Source organism: Phragmites australis, chromosome 15, assembly GCF_958298935.1.
Source record: "Phragmites australis chromosome 15, lpPhrAust1.1, whole genome shotgun sequence".
Classification (NCBI taxonomy): Eukaryota; Viridiplantae; Streptophyta; class Magnoliopsida; order Poales; family Poaceae; genus Phragmites; species Phragmites australis.
This window is the reverse complement of record NC_084935.1, coordinates 13,725,837-13,746,132: the sequence shown is the minus strand read 5'-3', so window position 1 is coordinate 13,746,132 and position 20,296 is coordinate 13,725,837. Positions and strand designations below refer to the sequence as shown.

General features: G+C 39.2%; 2 protein-coding genes across 3 annotated transcripts; both read right to left on the bottom strand.

Moving 5' to 3' along the window:
* Nucleotides 1-1,457: 1,457 nt before the first annotated feature.
* On the bottom strand, nt 1,458-13,149 carry LOC133891905 (uncharacterized). Its single transcript, XM_062332611.1, has 14 exons — nt 12,924-13,149; nt 12,729-12,826; nt 12,465-12,634; nt 12,225-12,371; nt 12,048-12,099; nt 11,030-11,204; nt 10,389-10,471; nt 8,324-8,536; nt 6,102-6,233; nt 4,135-4,270; nt 3,210-3,317; nt 2,437-2,502; nt 2,100-2,362; nt 1,458-2,017 (listed from the first exon to the last, which is right to left on the bottom strand). Exons 1-14 carry the CDS (start codon nt 12,994-12,996, stop codon nt 1,925-1,927), a joined length of 1,809 nt encoding a protein of 602 aa, XP_062188595.1. The 5' UTR covers nt 12,997-13,149; the 3' UTR covers nt 1,458-1,924.
* A 337-nt stretch (nt 13,150-13,486) lies between these two features.
* On the bottom strand, nt 13,487-20,063 carry LOC133891904 (probable protein S-acyltransferase 12). Of its 2 annotated transcripts, none has more exons than XM_062332609.1 (7): nt 19,683-20,063; nt 17,668-17,860; nt 14,762-14,853; nt 14,339-14,465; nt 14,165-14,250; nt 13,915-13,980; nt 13,487-13,848 (listed from the first exon to the last, which is right to left on the bottom strand). In XM_062332609.1, exons 1-7 carry the CDS (start codon nt 19,881-19,883, stop codon nt 13,714-13,716), a joined length of 900 nt encoding a protein of 299 aa, XP_062188593.1. In that variant the 5' UTR covers nt 19,884-20,063; the 3' UTR covers nt 13,487-13,713. The 2 variants fall into 2 exon arrangements, with proteins under 2 accessions (XP_062188593.1, XP_062188594.1); XM_062332610.1 differs by having other exon boundaries at nt 13,487-13,839; nt 19,683-20,062.
* Nucleotides 20,064-20,296: the final 233 nt, after the last annotated feature.

Sequence of the window (20,296 nt, the reverse complement as noted above, 5' to 3'; positions counted from 1 at the left end):
CATTTCTGATCACCACACCATTGTCTTTTGCTTAGGTTATCCTTTGTTAATAGAACACCCTTGTGCATATACCAAAAGAATATCTTAATTTTTAATGGTATTTTTAATTTCCACATTTGACTATTCTGGATTGGTCCATCTCCTTGCACCAGGTCCCTGTACAAGGAACTAACTGTGAACCTTTTAGATTGGTTTAAGCTCCATTTAAACTCATCTCAGTCCCCCGTCAAAGAGATGTTGGTGACACATGTCGTCAAAACATTTCACACAACCAATTTTGAGCCAGTCAGGTCCTGCCTGAAAGAGATATTTGTGGAGAATGACTCCATTGCCTTAGCTACCGAGGCTTGTTTATTTCGCATAATGTTATATAATGATGGAAATTGGACTCGCAGTGGCAAGTTTCCTACCCAAATGTCCTCCCAGAATCTAATTTCAGAGTCGTCCTTTATGTTAAAAGTACCATATCAGAATAGGATACTTTTTACTTTCATTAGGCTTGCCCAAAAGTGCGAGACACATGGTTTTCCTTCAACTTGTGAAATTATTTTTCCCCATGCATTTGTTTCGAAGCAGATCTTGCCAAGTCCCCTCTTCCATCGGTAACTTGTATAGTCACTTACATAAGAGAGAGGTGTTTTAGATATCCATATCATTTATCCCTAATCCACCTAGATCTTTGGGTTTACATAGGACTTTCTACTTTGCCAGACGGTATTTCTTTTTGTAGCTATCACTTTGCCAATAAAACATTGATCGAAAATAATCAATCTTTTTTAAAACCTTGTTTGGGATTTAGAAGGATATCATATAAGTGGCTAGGCTTCTAAGAAATGAGTCTAGAAGTACTAATCTGCCACCCACAGTTAAGTACTTGGCCTTCCGACTGTTCAATCTTTTTTTATTCTTTCCTCTACTCCTTTCCCATTCAAGTTTTTGAATTTTCAATAGTGAATTAGAATTCCTAGGTACCGAATAGGTAACTCACCCATTGCACATCCAAAAATTTCTGCATATTGATCAGCCTTATCTTGGGCCACCCCAAAGCAAAATAATTCACTTTTATGAAGATTATCTTTAACCATGAAAGTTGCTCGAATGTACAAAGCAAAAGTTTCATGTTCCTAGCCTTTTAAAGGTCATCATCCATGAATATGATCATGTTGTTGGTATGTTGGAGGATTGATAACTCGCTTTCTACACCCTTCTTTGTTTGAAAGTAATGATAAGTTTCTTCATTGACTTTTATAGTACGCTATCTCAGAAATGAAGCTTTCGGTCCTATGCACCATTGAGGCGAAAAACCTTTCATCCGAAGAGACTGTAGCAAGAAAGGCTATTTTATTTTGTCCTTGACCTTCTCAAAATTAATTTTAAAGATTAAACCGTTCATCTTTTTTCAATGGAGTTTGTATAACGTCTCATGTAGAATTACCACTTCTAAAATATTTCTTCCACGCATAAATACATTTTGTATTGGACGGATTATATGATCACACCCTTGTAACACATCTTTTGGGCCACTCCTAAGCGGTTAACTTGCACCTGTGTAGTGGATTAACTGGCGAATGGAAGTCGATAATCTACCTTCTGAAACTCGCGGAACCTATAGAAGCCCGCAACTGGACGGCAATAGGTTCCATTGTTGCCAACACCGTGCTGCTTTCAGAACGGTTTATGTTTGCAGAATGCTCCCTATTAAATCAGTCAGATGATACAATCTGGACAGCTAGAATGATGTCCATTTATCATAACGATTCAAGAATGCCTCTGTTCTGCTTCTTCTTCTGCACCACATCGATGATGACTTACAGCTACACCTATACAATACTGAAACTCGATTACTCACGTCATAACCTTAAGCTTGCTCCGGCGCAGCTGCGTGTAACATCGACATCATCGGTAACAATGTTACTGCAGGAACCTATGTATTCCTCTGTGATCCTATTTGCCCCTCAACCTGCTCCAAAATCCTCTCTGCGTTCATCCAGAAGTCAGCATCTTGACAATCGTTCTCCTACAGATGTGGATCAGTAAGCCGGTACAATGCGAGAAACTGAGATCATCAAAAGCAGCACCAGAGTCAAGAGACTACTAACCAAGTTACACAGCCCAGAAGCATGATCGATGTTCTCGATGCTGTCGGCAAATTTTACTGCTTCTTCCCACCAATCCGGATCCTCCTCGCCGCTCTCCATAACAGATTTACCACCAGACAGATGCCCATTCCTCTTGCTGTCGTCAAAATCGTCAAAATTGATTTCTACAATTTTCCCCTGATATTCTGTGTGGGCCGACTCTACTGCAGAGCTAAGTTCAGGCATCACATCCCAGGGTACAGCACGCAATGGAGAGCGATAACCTATGAAAAAGCATTGATTTTATGAAAGGACAATCTGCGAAATGAGAATCAGTGCAATAATTCTCCTTGCTTACCTTGACAATCAGGGTCATAACACTTTTGGTAGTACGCAGCTCTTTGGAAATCAACAATGTACATCACTGTGCATTTCACATAGTGATTAGCTAGCGTGAACAAGAAACAGCAAGCATGTGAAAGCTGACACTGAACGGGAAAATTGTTATTGCAGCTTTCAATCTAAATAATAGCATCTTCTATAATGGATGGAGATACTACAATATACAGTTGCAGTGTAGTTCATCAACTTTGCACAAAGGTGAACTAGTGGGAAAGGAAGTAGGAAATGATTGCTTTGCTTAACAAACACGTTAGGTCTTATCTGATTAACTAGTGCGTGCTAAGGGCTTGTGTGAATGGGTGGGGAAGCCCAGTCATTCATGATAGGAAGGGAAAATGAACTAATCTATGTGCCAAGCTGAAGGGATTGGGTCTAATTCTTGGCAATATAAATAAGCCCTAGTTGGATCTTGTGGTTTCATCTATAGCCTACACCAACTTGCTTGGGACAAAGGCTTTGTTGTTGTTGTTGTATAAATAAGCCCTAGTTGCGTAAACCAAAATGCAATGGTATGAATAATTTTCGGAAGCAACACAGGGTGTCATTATGCGATAAATTGAACTCCGACAAAATAAGACGGAATTAAGTGTTCCAACTACCAGAAAGAGTAGAGTAGAAAAAACATATCATAGCATTAGCAACAGGAAATTGTCCAAACAAGAGTCCAGCACCATTTTTAAGTGAAATTTACTGATTTCCAGGAAGATCAGCTAGCAGAGGAAAGGTTACCATGGTTGCTCTTATGCTCACGTCCAATATGTTCACAGTATCTGCTCCTTGACATGCTATAGATCATCAAACCATACTGTGAAAACCAATACCAGGATCGAATTTTTCCTGCAGCACAATGAATTCACAAATGTTTCAGATAATAATATATTTCGAATTATCTTGCTAGTGAAATAATATGATATCCATATCATAGAATGCAGCATTTAGTTGCATTCAACATAAAATTACACAAATAAGAGTAGTAATATAAATTATGTCGATATAATGTACTATTTGATTTACAATTTTATTTCTCAAAGCGCCAACAATGCGCTCTCCTTTAGCAAATGAAGTAGAGGAGTTTTTAAGTGTTGATGTATGAGGAGCCCTGGGTATAGACAACGAGGAAGTGGATAATAAGCCAACTCTAGTGAAGTCTCAGTTACTTGGAGATGGACACAGGTGTCAAAATCCAACTTGTATTCAGGTGTCTAATTCGGCAACAAAAATTCGGACACACAAAATGTCACTTGGACATGGACAAATGTGGATAAATCCATCTCAGGTTCGGGTGTCCGACTTGGAAGGAAATATCCAGACAAGTGATTTGCATTTGAATGTGTGCGTCAGTTGTTCTATTTAAGGAACTCTATTGTTTTTTAAGAAAAATCAAGAAGTATGAGATTTACGGAGCCTACCATTCCTGACCTTCAGAAATAGAAAATATATGTAAACATATCACAACACAATTACTGTAATGATACATTATAGAACTAAGTGCCTTAACATTATTATGCAGATGAACATTCATTTCGAAATTCCAAACAGTCTTAGAAATCAAACATTGTAAAATGATATACTGTGGAATACATAACACATATTAGAAACACAAAGGACTATCTAAAAAATAGAAATACAAGTAATAATGAGGAAGAAGAACAACCTGAAACATTTCCAAAAGAACCGATAGATTCAATAAAGCCATCCAAAGCTGGAAACGGAGATTTTCCATAAGTATATTCACTAGGAAAATCACTTCGATATGTAGCAATGGGATCCTTGCAGTTCCTTCCTTGAATCTGGTCATGGCAAAATACAGAAAATATATATACAAAATCAGCATATACTAAAATTTAAATCCACTTTCCAAGGAAAAATAAGGCAAAGAAGCAAGTATCTGCATGGTACTGAACAGCATAACATCATTTAGGCACCAACACATTTTCAAAACTCCAAAACTAGAATTTTCACAAGTTTTGAATTTTCTAGCCACAGGAATCATTCACTGCAACTCTCAAATAAATCAGGTAGCAGGACAAAACACACCTCAACATTTGAAAAACTACCCTGTAGCCAATCCACACCAACTGTGTTGCTGCTTTATGTAGCTGATCCTAGATTACTAACTCCGGCTGTTCAACTAGCAGAATTGCCAACACAATTTTGGCTAGGTTTGAAAATACAAATGAATCCGATATACAACTCTAAATGCTTATGGCCACAACTTTATTTTCTGTACAGCTCTAGTACATAAAATGTAATTGTACTTATTGAAAACGTGATTAATCTACATAGTAAGCAGCATGGATCTTTCTCTTTTTCTCTCGGCTGACGAGAAAATATCTAGAATTTTTTTCTTTTATTTCTGATTGATATTTTACCATTATGATATGGACCATCAAAATAAGAGATGTAAGTCCTCTTTCTCTTGATTAACGAGAGAATTTCTAAGATTCTCTTTTTTCACTGGGTAATGTGGGAATTTCTAGAGAGAGATGTAGGACAAGTATAGAAAACATAACATTATGATATCATACAAGTTAGGAATGTTAGGAATAGCAACTTGTATTCTCTGGAGGCCTTGGACCAGTATATATACACATGTACATGTGACAATATGCAAGAAACCCCTTATAGTCTGGAGATATTACACATAGCAATATATATCTAACAAGAGAAAACTACAAAAGAAAATCCAGAAATCAGTCCCAGTTGCGAGTAACCCTCCCCCCCCCCCCTCACCCAAACACACACAAACAACAAGTTCATAGCTGCATTTACACCCTGTGCATGTAGGGGGCAGAGGGTTTAACTGCCAAGTAGGGCCGACATAATGGATCCATCAGTGTAGACTACCTCCATGAACTACAGAAGCAACGAGTCCGAGAGGCAGAGGCAACCACAGTTCCTAGCGTGATAAAGTCAGGTGATTGGTAGCATGAAGGCGGAATCCAACGGCAAGCCAGAGCGGGAAAGGCCGCACATTCCAACCTAAGAGAGGTGGGTTCCTCCATTACCTAGTTTTGAGGTTTAGGCGATTTGTACTTGGTTGGCGAACTTAAAGGTTCACCTTGTTGGCTGCACCTTCCGTGGCAACACATACATCTCAAGGGTCGCTGGCGGTGCATGCAACTTACATGTCAACTTACATGTCCAAGTCAAATACAACTAGGTGGATAAACGTGGGCGCTAATTACAAATATTAAACTTTAGAGGTGAGGAATATTTGAAAGTGGAACTGACCTCTAGGGGGTTTTAATGCAATTTTCCCCATGATTTAAATTTGAGAAAAAATATCATTCTTTTTAAGGAATGATGGTAAGGGAAGCACCAACCGATGTATAAGTTAAGGAAATATATCAATATTGCTACTGGAAGTAGATCTACTTTCTCCGGTTCACATTAATTGCAAGAAAAAAACTTTAGTTCAATGTTTCTCTTGCGCCAGATCACCTAAATGATGGTGATGGTAACTATGGTCATTTAAACACACATCTTAATTGGTATGCCAACAGCTGGAGTGACTTGTAATATGAAAACAAGAAAATATATCAGTTCCAGACTATTTTCAGAAAAGTTTACTAGCAAAGGAAAAAAGGTGATGCTGTGATGCAGATTGTAAATACTCACTTGTGGCATGCTGACTTCAGAGTCAAAATGCAGTGTTTTCTTGCATTCCAGGTCCAGCTTGCATATCAAAAGTTTATCACAGTTATCATCTAATTTGCAAATAAGTGACTCCATAAAGATATCTTTAGCATTCTGTAAGAATTAGAATATGCTGTCAGAGTACAATAGTGATATAGATATCCAGATCTCATAAGCTTTTCAATAGAATGATATCCAAATCGCAGAGGACAACACAAGACAGAAAACATAAAAATTACAGAAACAGGAAATGGTTTATATATTTTCATATAGTATTGCATCTATTGAGAGCATGTAACATTTCTGCAAGCAGTAGAAACAGCACTGGCTGCACTGCAGATTTCTACCTCAATTGTCTGCTGTATTCCAGCATTTAGACTAAGGACTCACAGGCCAATATATGTTGCATCTATTCTCATAACCAAGGCTCAAAGGTTGCACAAATGGATCAGGATAAAGGAACCAAGCAAGCAGTACGAGATCGGTAGGTCTAGTACCACCAGTAACCTCTCTTTTTACCATGGCCCAATTTATTAAAAGCTGGCTGGTTTAGGAATAATTCCCACAACATTTATGCCTTCTGCTTGCCTTGAGGATGGAGTTGAACCAGTGTATTGAAAACTGCCTGTTAGAACAAATTCCGAGGGTATTCTGGATTAAGACGAGAGTAATATTATTCTAAGAACATGTCTAAAACTTTCAACAAGTTATTGTCGTTAATATTGGACATAGTCTAACAACTTCATATTACATCTCCACCTTTTCCCATTGTGATTTGGTTTTACTGTTAACTCACAGACCAGTGTCACTTCTTCATATTAGTCACCTTCAGTTGAAAGTTGAATATACCATCAAGTCTTTCTCTTCTGTGCCTCTCACAAGCAACAATTTTTCTTTGGAACCACATTTCTCCACCTTTTTCTGGTCATGCGAGTATACCACTCTATCGCAGTACTCCTAAAATCTACATCAGACTAAGGAACTAACCCTTGGTTCGGAAGGCCCCCTCCACTCAGCCCCATTATCCTGGGGATTTGGATCCAAATTCTCCCTTTCGGAATAGGGCCATATTGATAATACTTTTCATGGAGTTTCACGAAGAAATAAACGGTCTCTATAGTGCTGATCTCAATATAGAGTAATAGCATCCACCATCCAACCAGTGCAGTTTGTGGGGTTGTGGCTGGTGCATCTACTTAGAGAGTACAGGACTATCCAAATTATGCATGCTAAATTGCCATTTATCTTTCTTCATAACATCATATTAATTTGTGGGGTTGTGGCTGGTGCATCTACTTACAGAGTACATGACTATCCAAATTATGCATGCTAAATTGCCATTTCTCTTTCTTCATAACATCATATTTCACAAGACTTGTTACAAATACCAAAGACGCAATTAGTTCTATGAACAATGTACTCAGGGCTCTCTTTAGAGTTAATTACCATTGTTATGGACAACTTTACTTATTCTTGCATGTAAACACATAGCTACACAACTTCTTTCAGAATAGGGAACAATATAAACACCACAAGTCTACTAAATTTCAAGAGAGATCGGTCAAAAATCAACTTCAAAGTCTTAACTGATTTCAAGAAAACTTGCTGGGCCCAATTTCTAAGCAATGGCTACTAGATATAGAAATATTAATTAATTAGAAAAAATCAGCATAGGACAATACTAATGATTATACTTTCTGTTTTCCATATCTCCTAACAACTTGTTCATGATTCTCGGTACCAGTACATTCGAGGAACATAGAATGTGGTAAAATTTTAGAATTGTGAAACGCATAGAGTGTAGATCAAGAAATGTTTCATTTTTGTAGGAATAGACAAGCTAGAATAAAAGTAGCTCAGCAAAAAAAAAAAAAGTATATGATCTGAACTATTTAATTTAACTTTTGCAACTAGTGCAGGCTTCCACATGTGCATCTCCAAAAAATTGTTCTCACGCAGGAGGTATACAAATAAAGAATATATATATATATATATATATATATATATATATATATATATATAGAGAGAGAGAGAGAGAGAGAGAGAGAGAGAAGAATGTAAATGGAGAACATAATTATACAAGCTTATTGCAAAATAATAGAAGCAAATCATGTGTAAACACTAAACAGGATGAATTTAGTTTTGACATTAAAAGGCATATTCACCTAGTATTAAAAAAATAGAGTGTGTGATCAAGAGCTCACCATTTCCTTGCATTTGAAACGCCTGGTAGGCACAAGAAATGATTTCTTCCCAGACTTTGATGAGAAAGCTAAACGGAAACAACGATTACGAGAGTAAACGGCAGTATCCATAAAGAGCTGCTCAACAGGACCTGTACAGCTGCTATTTTTTGTAATATACAGTTTATCAAGGTTAGGATTGGCTGCACGTTGAGCTGCGATTTGTGAACAGACCTGTGGGGAAGAATAAAACTTCATTGCCAAAATTAAGATTTATATGCGCTGACATCAATTCTAAAGCTTGCATGCAGCAGGAAGCAAAAAAAAGGGGGAGGGGGATTAGTTCTAAACATAAACACCGTTGGAAAAACACAATAAACATTTTAACCAAGCTGACAAACATATCAGCAGAAAGTGTCTATTTGAGAATAAATTGCTGATTCGGATTGAAGACTTGAAGTGTGCAAAGATTCAATCAGGAATTGTACTGTTTCATGTAAAATTCCTATGAAATCGCTATGTTCCGGACAGGGCCAGATTTATTCTAGTTCTTTTTAACAATAAATCAATACATTGATGAAAAGATCGGCCGATCAGCCGATTAATCGGTGATCATCAGGGCAACGAGTAGATTAGCCTGTTATTGACTCTAAAATTAGCCGGTTGATTAATCGGTCTGACAACCCGATTAATCGGGTTGACTGGCAGCTGACTCGGTCGCAAAATGACTCGCCCAACTCCAGGTCGCAGCTCAGCTCCAGGTATTTGTATTTGAGACTTTTGTGTCTATTTTTTTATGTGTTTGGTTGAATGAGAATGATTGCTGCATTTTTTGGAATTTATAGTTTATATTTGAAGCACATACTCGTAGATTGTTATTTATTTTGCAGATTTAGCGCCTTCCAATCAAGCATTCGTCATAAAAACTATAATATCAAGCCATCAAGGTAACACCTTGCTATCCTAGTTAGTTCTTAGTGTCTTATACATGTTTACATAAGTACTTTATGCCAATGATTAATGGTTGACCGATTAATTCAGTTAATCCCTGACTAACCGATTAATCCCTACTCCCCGGCCGGCCGAGCAGCTATCAATCACCGATTTTTTGAACAACGAATCAATAATATATTTCAAGAGAAGATGAATTGAAACATAGTCAGCCCTGAAGTGTGCTAAAGACTAATACTGGCCATTTTGATATGGACAGTAGATCTCAAAAACAGATACATTATTGCAGTACTAATAGTCTTCCAGAAGTTACTTAAACACAGATATAGCATGAATCCTCATATTAAAGGTTCCAGAACACTGCAGACAAGTTAGGAGCAATTATTTGTTCTTTTCCAAGACAATAGAAACTTAGCAAGGTCAGATGAAAAAAATAATGGACAATTTCATGATGCGGTTATTATAGTGAATCAAGCAAGAATTTGTAATAACCCTAAAGAAACAGTATCTGTACCCAGTTTCTCCAAACAACGTTAATTTAGAAAGCACACTAAAGCATAGAGGCAACAGTTACAGCATGTAACAGGTACAATCTAGACAGCTGTATGGTACAATCTAGACACCTTCCATTTTGAATCCCTTCTCCAATATTTTGGATGTGCACAAAATTTATCTTTTAAAGGATAAAAAGTAAACAAGTTGCAGGCTTTGTTCCCTGCATTGACCAAAAGAGGGGGGGAATGATGAAACAAATAAGGTTTCTGTTCATCTTCATTGGTGGATGAAGATTGGCTGGAGATTACACAAATTACTACATTGTTTTATGTTACATCTATGATGTGGTCATATTGCCTTAAGCATTTTGGATATCTATTCTAGAGTCTATGGATTAAGTACATACATATCCAAATATACTCGATTATGCCGTGCCAGCTACACACTATCCACAATAAAATGTTTTACTTACAAGCTGTTAAACTTTACTGCATGCTATTCAAAACGTTGCTCAGAAAACATAAAGTTAAAACTGTAGCGCGCCTGAAGACAACCGATAGAACAACAGCAGTGGCAGTTGACACCAACAAATTTACTGATGAGTGATGACAACAAAATGACGAACAAGATTGAATAATACCTCAGAGATAAATGCACCAACATGGGAGTTGTCTTTGAATGCAGTCTTGGGCATACGAATGATTAGATGGCGTGAAAACTTCTCTAAAGAGAGAAAAGGATAATAGTTGTCATGTGACTATCGTTAAGCAGCATAGAAGATCATCGTGACAATTGACTGGCACATAATGTAAAATGCTATGGGGATGCTATAAAGAAAAAACTTTGACTTGAACGATAGTCACTTCCTAGACAAAAAGCATACAACTTTGCTATAACTTTACTAAAGACTTATTTCGCTATAACTAAAGCTCACCATGTTGTATATGATTCATAATAGTACCAGACTGCAATATACAGTAGAAGTATTGCGCGTTTTTCTTCTGTTGTTCTCTCAAATTTAGATGCTGCTTGGTTTCTATGAATACACCCCACAGGCTGAAACTACAATTTTCAATCGTGTGCATCCCTATTGACTGGTATGGTTTCATGAAATGCCTGCATGACATGTTTATTCAATAATTATAGAGATAAATCATTGCAAGGAGTTAGAATTGACGAAACATATTGCCACAAGATGTTGGATTCTACTTATAGTTCTAAAAGCAATTGGCTAGGATTGAACCAGACATCATTATTTGAAGCAAAAGAGAATTGAACTACCATCAGTAGATGAGTCTAACTCTGTGATGCACTCTTCATGTCCTTCAATGGAATACTTGTCTCGTAAGGCATTAAATATGATGGCAACCAATATATCCACCATTTCATCTGCATCTCTATTCATGTTCAATCTTGTACTAAACTCAAGATCGAAGTAAATGTGGCAAGGTGAACCCTGTAGCAGCAGTCAAGATGTTAGATTGGACTTTACAGTGCGGTCAACTTGCCATCTGTGGAAAAATTCAATTGCATGAGTAAATTGATCATCCAAATTTAAAAGATAAATAAATTATAAATTTCACAAAACTATATATTTAAGACTCTATATCAAAGAACTATTTAGCAAAAGATTTATCGGAAAACTACATATTCGAGAGTCCTCGGTTCCTAGCTCCTTTCTGGGCACTGGGCTCCATCTGCAGTAGGAGAGTTCACCAACAAGCGCCACTAATGCTCGGAGGCATACCACATTGAAGGACACAGGCTGGTGAGTCAAGGGACAACATGTCCCAAGTAGTACATTTATCGAAATTGAAAACTCTTAAATCAGTAGTTTTGCAATAATATTCTTGCTAAATCTGTAGTTATCTGATGAAGCCCCTTAAGTCTGTAGTTTGGCAATAAATTTCTCATTAAATATATAGTTCTCTGGAAAAAATATTCCCTGGACATGTGGTTTTGTGATTGTTTGATCAATCTATCTCTACAAGATAACAACATCTTTTCATTTTTCAATGAAAAAATATTCAATTCCTTGGTGAAACAGATTACAAGGCAAAACTAACACTTGAGTTACGCATAGTTAAGGCAAGAATTCTTTTGAAGCATGCCCCAAGTCAATATAAAGGAAGGTAGATGGCATTCATGTGCTTTACCAACTAATTTTACTTATTTTCCACATCAGATCCAGGAAAATAACATCAAGCCAATGTGATACAGAAGCTTGCATGGTACCGTGCAAGGTGTAACATATAATTTATGACCATTTCAGCAAAGAATCTATAAAATAGCAACTAGCCTCCTGGATAACTTCATAGTGATGGCGAATCTTGGGATCCATATCATTGTACCTGCAAGAGTACAGCAATAGGGAGTGGACTAAGTGCTGGTTGTACAAATGGTTGGCCATTTACAGGCACATGGAAACTAGGAAGCGATATGGTATGCAAGAGATGCAGTTCACTAAGGACTTAACCTTCTCCAGAACTCCTCGTATGTGGACACAAGGAACCTTCTTGTCCTAGTAAAATGGTCTTGATAGCTGAAGACATTGGTGTGTACATGCGCCTTCGAGAACCTGATCGCCTCCTCTTGCCTCGGAAAGGTAGCCCAGACAACATCCCTACATACCCAACAACAAACAGCATTCAGAACAAAAGGAGCTCTATTTGCTTCCAACCAAGCCACGCAATGCAACATTGACTAAATTAGACACCTGGGTGTCAAGTCGGTTTGCTTCTTCAGATCAATGCGGATCTCACGAAGAAGCCTCAAGAGGCTCAGCGGCTTTTTCACCGGGACACCTTGCGGGGAACCGTAGAACACGATTGGGGACATTTGCTTGCGGCCCGTAAATTTGATCGCCGCCGAGGACGGCGCGCCATACTGGAAAGGGCAAAGACCCGCCGAACTCTGTTTATTTTTTATTTGGATCAAAACCTCAAAATTAAAAAGAATGAAAAGAAAGCCACACGCTCACTTTTTCTGCCGTATCCGGCGTGGTGGCAGAAGAGGAGCTCCCGCCGCTGCCGCCGCCAATCTTGCCCCGCCGAAGCGGCCTCTCCCTGAACGCCGACTCTGAAACCCATCGAACCGGACCGAATCGCCACTGGGAATCGAGAAACATTGCAAACAAAAAGAATCGCCGTTTCTTGGAGGGGCAGGAGGAGTTTACGGGGAGGGGAAACGCCGCATTTGAAGCAGGCGAACAGGCGGTCGACGTCGTCCTTGGTGTCGTACGCAGCCATCGCCCTCGATTCGATTCGGGCTTCGATTCCTTTGGATCGCCTGTGTTCGTGATCTCTCTGCTAGGGCTTGTTTGGGTTGGGGGGCTTATCTGACGAAGAGCCCGTGAGCGGGAAGTAGGTTTTTTCTTAGAGCGGGAAATGGTAGTTTGCGGGATGACGTCACAGAGGCTGACAGTGTTGACTTTGTGAGGGCGGCAAGCTGGCAATGGCAGCTCCTGCCTGTTGTGCTCTTTGACACTTCGTGGTTCCTAGAACTGGGCTTGTTTTGAACGGAGGAAATGACAAAATTATGAACTGATTACCATAAAACACATGAATAAAATAGACAAAAATGTAGGTGAAAAGCACAGTGATACAGCATGTGAAACAGGATCCCTCCATACTCCCTCCTGTCACACGTACTTAACAACGACACGACCTATAAAACTTAGTTGCAATTAGCAGTACACCACATTGTTACAATAAGCTAAGGAGTCAGGAAAGATCTTAATGAAAAAAAATGAGTATGATCGTTTACATCAACCAAAGAATCAACAGGAGTTTGTGTAACTCTATTTGGTTCATACAGCTAGTATACAAAAAGAATCGATGTCATAATTCACAACCGTCCTATGTGGGTAAAGAAAAAAAACAGATTTCTGTACAGAAATCGCATAAGCCTACAGGTGAGATGGCCCTATGTCACATAGCACACTGCTGATAGAAACTCAGATGCTGTTAGACAAAAGCATCAACTGCGACGGAACGAGTAGGGAATTCAAGGCCATGAAGTGCAGGAATATTGTGCAGATCCTCCTTAGAGTACAAGGGAACAAACCAGAGCAACTTTTTGGTGCCAAAGACCTGCAGTGACTAATATTACATAAGAGATGTATGACATGAAGGAGATCGGAAAAATGAAGACGCTGTAAAGAAAACCTGCTCCAAGTTTCTTCTCCATCCTAGGTCATATTTCCATGAAACTGACTTCCGTCGCTCATGGACCTGAAATAAATTTGATACAACACAATCATATTATTTTTGGCATGCCATCAAGGAAGTAAGTCATTGTTCTACTAGGATCTAGTGATGAATTACTGAGATACAGAGCAAGAAAGGAAAACAAACTGATGGATTGTGCCAAAAATTTGAAGCCAGAGGATTAATGTTCACAGAATCTGAGAATTACCTCTATAGAAGTCGTATTACTTGTAACAAGAGATGTGTGCATGCCAATGAAACAGAGGAGGCTCAGCGCAAATGCTAAATTGAGAACTGCAATAAAGATCTACCTGTAAGTAACTTGCACAACTTTGAGGTAAATCTGACACTTAGTGGCTTACAAGGAAAAAAAAAAGGTTACCAAAAGTAAGAAAAAGAATAACAATGTCGCCAGGTGAGCTGGAACGCCTAATGTTATCTTGGAAGAATTCAATAAAGCTTGGAAGTAGTACCAAGGTATCCAGCACTGTCTCAAGAAAAGTATACACCTATAAGACAAAAAAAATGCACTTACACAGAAATAAATAGCAAGAATTTAGGTAGGTAAACTGGAAAACAGAGAACATCATTATAGGAGATGTAATAAGTAAACAAAAACACAAATATGGTAATAGTTAATTACCTCCACAACAGAACTCTATGTGGCCACAGGGTCAAGAAAATACGAATATGTAATAATAACAACTAGGTAACAAACTAACAAAGTAACAATGGAATGTTTTGGTGATATATGTGTGTAGAATAAGTATGAAAAGGGAAGCGAGACGAAGTGTTTCAGTTGTACCAGAAAAAGGAGAAAATATTTGTAGTTCCTTGCTCCAACACAATTCACTACCCAATTGCAGTGATGGTCCATTTTAAGAACACATCTGTCACCTGCATAGTCAAAAGAAAAGGTCAAAACAAGAACCTGGAGACGGACTAGATGACTTTAACTTATTCATCCTAAGTTTTACAGACAAAACAGAAATTAGATAAATTTTAAAAAATAAAGGTTGGCAAGATGGCAGATCCACAGCAAGCTACTAAAATCAAATGAAAAAAAAAACTGAGAGCTTCTTGACTATGCATGTGGATCTGGTAGATTTTACTATGCTAGGACTGGTTATGCTCATTGCCACTATAAGTACAAGATTCTTTTTTGCAGAAAGTTGACAGTGTTTGCTTTCTAAATCATTGCAAGAAACAACAAGAAGACGATCCCGACCAGAGACCAATAAAAAGAACAGTGCCAAAAAAAAGTTAATGTAGATAACCCTTGTTAGCATGAACATATTTTTGTTGCCAAAATCCATTATGGAGGAGGTGCAGACTAAGAAGGTATGCTGATCAATTACCACACCGCGTGACGAGCGAAGAAGAAGGTGTTGAAGATGCTATTTGGAAGTTTCGAAGAGCCTTACAACTATGCTACGAGGCTGCTACAGAACATTGCCATGATGAATCCAGGGACTCAGTGAGCCATGGCGGATGAGCCGATCAAGCTGAATGATGGGTCATACAATACTACTTCGATACCTCATTAGGTTTTTCTGATCCTTTGGATAGTGCATCGAAGCTTTTAGACATTACAAGCCAGTTGTATGTGTGGATGTCACATTTCTTAGCGGCAAGTACCATGGTAACCTTATGAAAGCGATGTCAGCGGATGCAAACAATCAGATCATTCATCTCGCGTTTGCAATGGTTGAGAGTAAGAATAATAATAGCTGGCTATGGTTCCTCACCTTGGTGAGGACACGTGTCGTGGCCAATAAGGAACGAGTTTGCATCATCTCAGACCGTATAAGGGCCTTCTGTATGTGTTGGACGTGCTGCATGACAACACAAACTACTCCATTGCATGACCTGATATAGAGAGAAGGTGGTGCATACGACACTTGGACGCGAATTTATACACAAGGTACCGCAACAAGGCTCTTGTAAAGAGGTTCAAAGGGTTATGTCTTCAGAACCAACATGCGAAGTTCAACGATATATGGAGAGAATTAAATAAGACCACTCGTAAGATGATGGCAGATCAAGAAGCACAGGAGGACCATCTGCGGACACAAATGGTGGAGGGTCAAACTATCGTTAGCCATTCACGTGCTACGTTTAGCCAGCGGATAGCGGGAAAGCCAACGGAGCATTAGGCCCTAATCCATGATGCTCATGGTGCCAGGTTAGCACATAACATTTTAATTATTGTATTCTACCCTTTGTTATGCAAATATCCCTTCTAAAATTATTGTCTCCTATGTTAGGTACATTATCATGACAATGAACATAGCAGAGGCGATTAACAATGTCCTATAGGGTGTACAGGGTCTCCTGTTGTGTGACATCATTAAGCTCACATTCTATAGAACGACGGACCACTTTGAAGACCGTGGTATAGCTGCTATGGAGTGCAGCACGCGGTTCATACCTAAGGTGGAGGAAATCATATCCAGAAGGAGGAACAAGACACACTTTCATCGGACTAGGATTTATGACCTAGCCAACAATGAATTCAAGGTCATGTGACGTTGCAGGTATACTTCAGGGTATAGCATGGGGAACACCATACAACAATGTCAAATTGAGCCTCACGAGGTAAAATGCACATGCAATAAGCCAAAACTGCACCATACCCTGTGCTCCCATGTCTTTGCCGCTTGCAAGGAAATGGACGGCAATAACGGATCACAGTGCGTATGACCGTACTTCATGATCGATGCATTGAGCAGTACATGGCTTCCAAAGATACGTTCCTTCAATATCGGAAGCAACTACAAAGCAATCAAGAGGCCTAAGTGGGTATCTTACCCCTGAGTACGATGCACGGATCCTGAAAAGCCTAGAGCCACGAGGCTGCAAGGTGACATGGATACAACAGATACTGTTGATAGGAGGACTTGCCCGACCCGGTAGTAAACTACCAGGCCACGATCGAATTGTATTGTATTAGAGTTGTTGCAATTTAATTTGTTTTATGAAGTTGATCGCAGACATGGTTTGTATTCTAAATTGTTATTCACCTATTAGTTGTAGTACCTATTTTGTAATATATTGTAATGGTACTGGCATTATGTATATGTTCATGTAATATACTGTATGGTACTGGTATCGTTGTTATTCACATAATAGCTATTGTCTTACGTTGTTTTTTTATTGAACCATGAAGCTTGAAATCGTTGTCATGGCTCACGGTCGTCTTCCCAAGCTTCTTCAGCTGCGGTACGACGAGAACCATAGGGAGAGGATGATTTTCATAGGGCAGCTGGTACAACGATTATATGTTCTTTTGAATTTCCACGATAATTAGTTACATACTTAGTACATGTATTGGATACCTTTGCAATTGATTATGTTGCATGCCAGGAGTGTGCACACGATTAAGGAGTTAGACGCTCGATTCCACGAGCCACTCACACGGGTAGGACTACTACCGTTCGCTTTCTTGATGACCGGAGCTACCATGGCGGGTGGTGACAGGACACCTCTCCCGCCGATTGAGACGTCACTGCTCATAGCTCTCATGAATCGGTGGCGTCCTGAGACACACACGTTCCACTTTTCTTTTTGCGAGATGGCCGTAACATTAAGGGATAATTAACACGTGACTTTGGCAAAAGAATTGCAAATGTACAAAGGTTGGTTTGCAATTTTCCAAATAGTGATCAAAAATTGAGAGATTAGTTACTATCAACAGTAAAGATGACTTACAGACAGAGCAATGATGACAGCGTGGAGGTTTGCCATTTTGACAGCGAGAGCAATATCTAGGAGCACCTCCTTGCTCCTCTGAAGTGGATAATGATGAATCCCCACTATTTTCACCATCATGTCTCCAGTTTTCAGGTACAGCACCAGGATCGGTGAAAACAACCATCAAATAGCACCACAGAATCATTACAAGCTGCAGAAGAAACAAGATCCCTGAATAAGTTTAAGACAGAATCAAATATAATCATACACCGTTTTTCTTATTTTGAAAAAAAAAAATCCATGTTAGCAAGTAGCAACAATAAATAATTCAAAGCTGCCGTGCATAAAATGAAATGTTCTCAGTCCAGGTGAAAAAAAATGACGTCTTTTTCCCATCTTCAATATCTAGGGACTGGAACTTCATATTTATGCTAGAGTATAGCAATGCTGAAGCAAAAGAAGGTAAATTACACGAATAAGATCTCAAAAAACATTAATAGAAATTATCAGTGCCAGTCATATCATCAAGGACGGTTTGATCTGTCAGCTACCAACCTGTTTGATGAGAGCAACTACCAAAACATGGCTTTGAAGGGAAATCATTAGCAAATAGTACATTTCAAAATGGTTTCATTCAGATATATTCAGCTATTTAAATTCACAAACCAACAGTAGAAAGGGTCCTCGATAGTGATTTCATAGAGGCATCATGATCTATCTTGAGGATTGTAATACGCCGAGTTCGAAACTTTAAATACAGCACAAGATACTGGGATTGCACTCTCCACAATGTGCTAGCTCTACTTAGAATCGTGTCTTCATCTAATTAATACAGAACGGGAATTTAAATGTCTTGTTTTACCTTTTGGGACTGCAAACTTCATTATCAAGTTTCACATTTTCACTTTTTTTGTGGTACCTAAATCCCTAATGGAGTGTTTGGATGAGTGGTATTTCATTGGAATGTATAGTACTGAGTTAAAATTTGAACTAAATTCCAAAACTTCCAATGAAATATCTCCAAGGCTCCAATCCAAATAGTTGCTAACCAGAAAGGTACACTTTTCCCAAGCGACTTAGGTAAGAACACCTTTCCTTTAATGAAACCTATAATTGCCGCCAATTAGTGAACCCCATACATCTCTGAAAGTTGACACATATTTAGTTAATATTCCACTCTGAAATATGATGTTTTAGAAATGTGCAATCGAACTTCTCTAGCTTTGACCGCTAATATCAAAAGAAGGTATCTAGGGACCACTAACTTATGTGAAAATGGTATCACTTGATTTGGTATGAAAAATATTTTCATAATAACAATTTCACAATTTTTTACTTATATAAAAAGCAACCGGCCAAAGTTGAATCTTGGGGATTATGCTGACGTTCAAAACATTATATATCCTTGAACAGAGGTTGTTGTTATGCAGTTTAACCTCCAACACGTACCAATTATCACATCCAACAAATAGACACTAAATAGTTAAGTGTCGTCCAACAACTCAATCTGAACTATATTTTCTTTCTATGGGTTAACCACGCGTAATCATCACCCGCTGTACCCAACCGAACTGTTCCCACAAATGACTGACTTGCTTCACAAGTCAAATCTATTTTGTCAATCACACAATAGTACAGGTCTGAAAAGCGAATAACAACAGCAATGTGTATGCACATCATAATTCTAGTATCCAGTGCACATGACAGATGCGCATTTGACAAGCATAGCTTAACTAACCTAGGATACAAAGACCGCAAATTCAAAGTAGTCATGGAGGTGAACGTGCAATGTGATCAATGAAGACATGGACCAGGGATATCAAATATAATTTCTGTAGGCTTCTGCATAGCACCACATTGCATTTTTTTTCACAGCATATTAAAAATAGATTCTATCCAGGTCAGAGTTTTGAGGGAAATCGAATCTCTCGGATTCTTGAGGCTCATACTTAGCACTATATCGCAAATTTCTCACGGCATGCTGAAAATAGATCTTAACGGAAAGGGAGAGGAGCGAGCGCGTTGGTGCTTACGAGAAGGTGGAAGGCAGCGAGGACGGCTGCAGCGCCGGCCGCGGCGGCACCCTCGCCGAGGAGCATCGGGCCCCAGGCGTAGACGACGACGGCGTAGTAGGAGACGGCGGCGATGGCGGCGAAGAGCGCCACCAAGAGGTACCCGAGCCCCCTCAGCCCCGCGCAAGCACGGAACGGGTTCACGCGCTGGCAGCATTCCATCCCTCCGGAAAGGCGGGGGCACGCGCGGTCAGTTGGTGCGGTAGCTGGGCTAGAGACGGCGCGGAGGAGACGAAGGCAACGGGCGGCGTCGTGTCGGTGGCGGCGCGCTGCCTGGGTGGGTTCGGTGTGTCGCTGACTATGGGGCCCCGGAGGGGAGTGTCAGTTTTTTTTTTCCTGCCGGAGGGGAGTGTCAGTCTATTGGACGGTATGCTACCGAATAATTGCATAATTCATACCATATCATTCATTACGAGAATAGTAGGTGTAATATAGATTCACATATTATCTATACAATGATGATATATAAAGAATATAGCAAATTTTTAAGAGCAAAATGTAGAATCTAGTGCTAGACTGTGGTGAATGGTGATGATATCCAAGCCATCAAGTCCTCCAAAAGTCGGTTAAAAATA

Coding starts and splice junctions, on each gene's coding strand:
- LOC133891905 (XM_062332611.1), bottom strand. CDS start 12,996: ATGGCTGCGTACGACACCAAGGACGACGTCGACCGCCTGTTCGCCTGC. Junction 10,472..11,029: donor GTTAGACTCATCTACTGATG/GTAGTTCAATTC, acceptor TTCTCTCTTTAG/AGAAGTTTTCACGCCATCTA. Junction 2,363..2,436: donor TTATGACCCTGATTGTCAAG/GTAAGCAAGGAG, acceptor GCTTTTTCATAG/GTTATCGCTCTCCATTGCGT.
- LOC133891904 (XM_062332609.1), bottom strand. CDS start 19,883: ATGGAATGCTGCCAGCGCGTGAACCCGTTCCGTGCTTGCGCGGGGCTG. Junction 14,251..14,338: donor TATTCTTTTTCTTACTTTTG/GTAACCTTTTTT, acceptor TCTTTATTGCAG/TTCTCAATTTAGCATTTGCG. Junction 13,981..14,164: donor GTAATACGACTTCTATAGAG/GTAATTCTCAGA, acceptor AATTTATTTCAG/GTCCATGAGCGACGGAAGTC.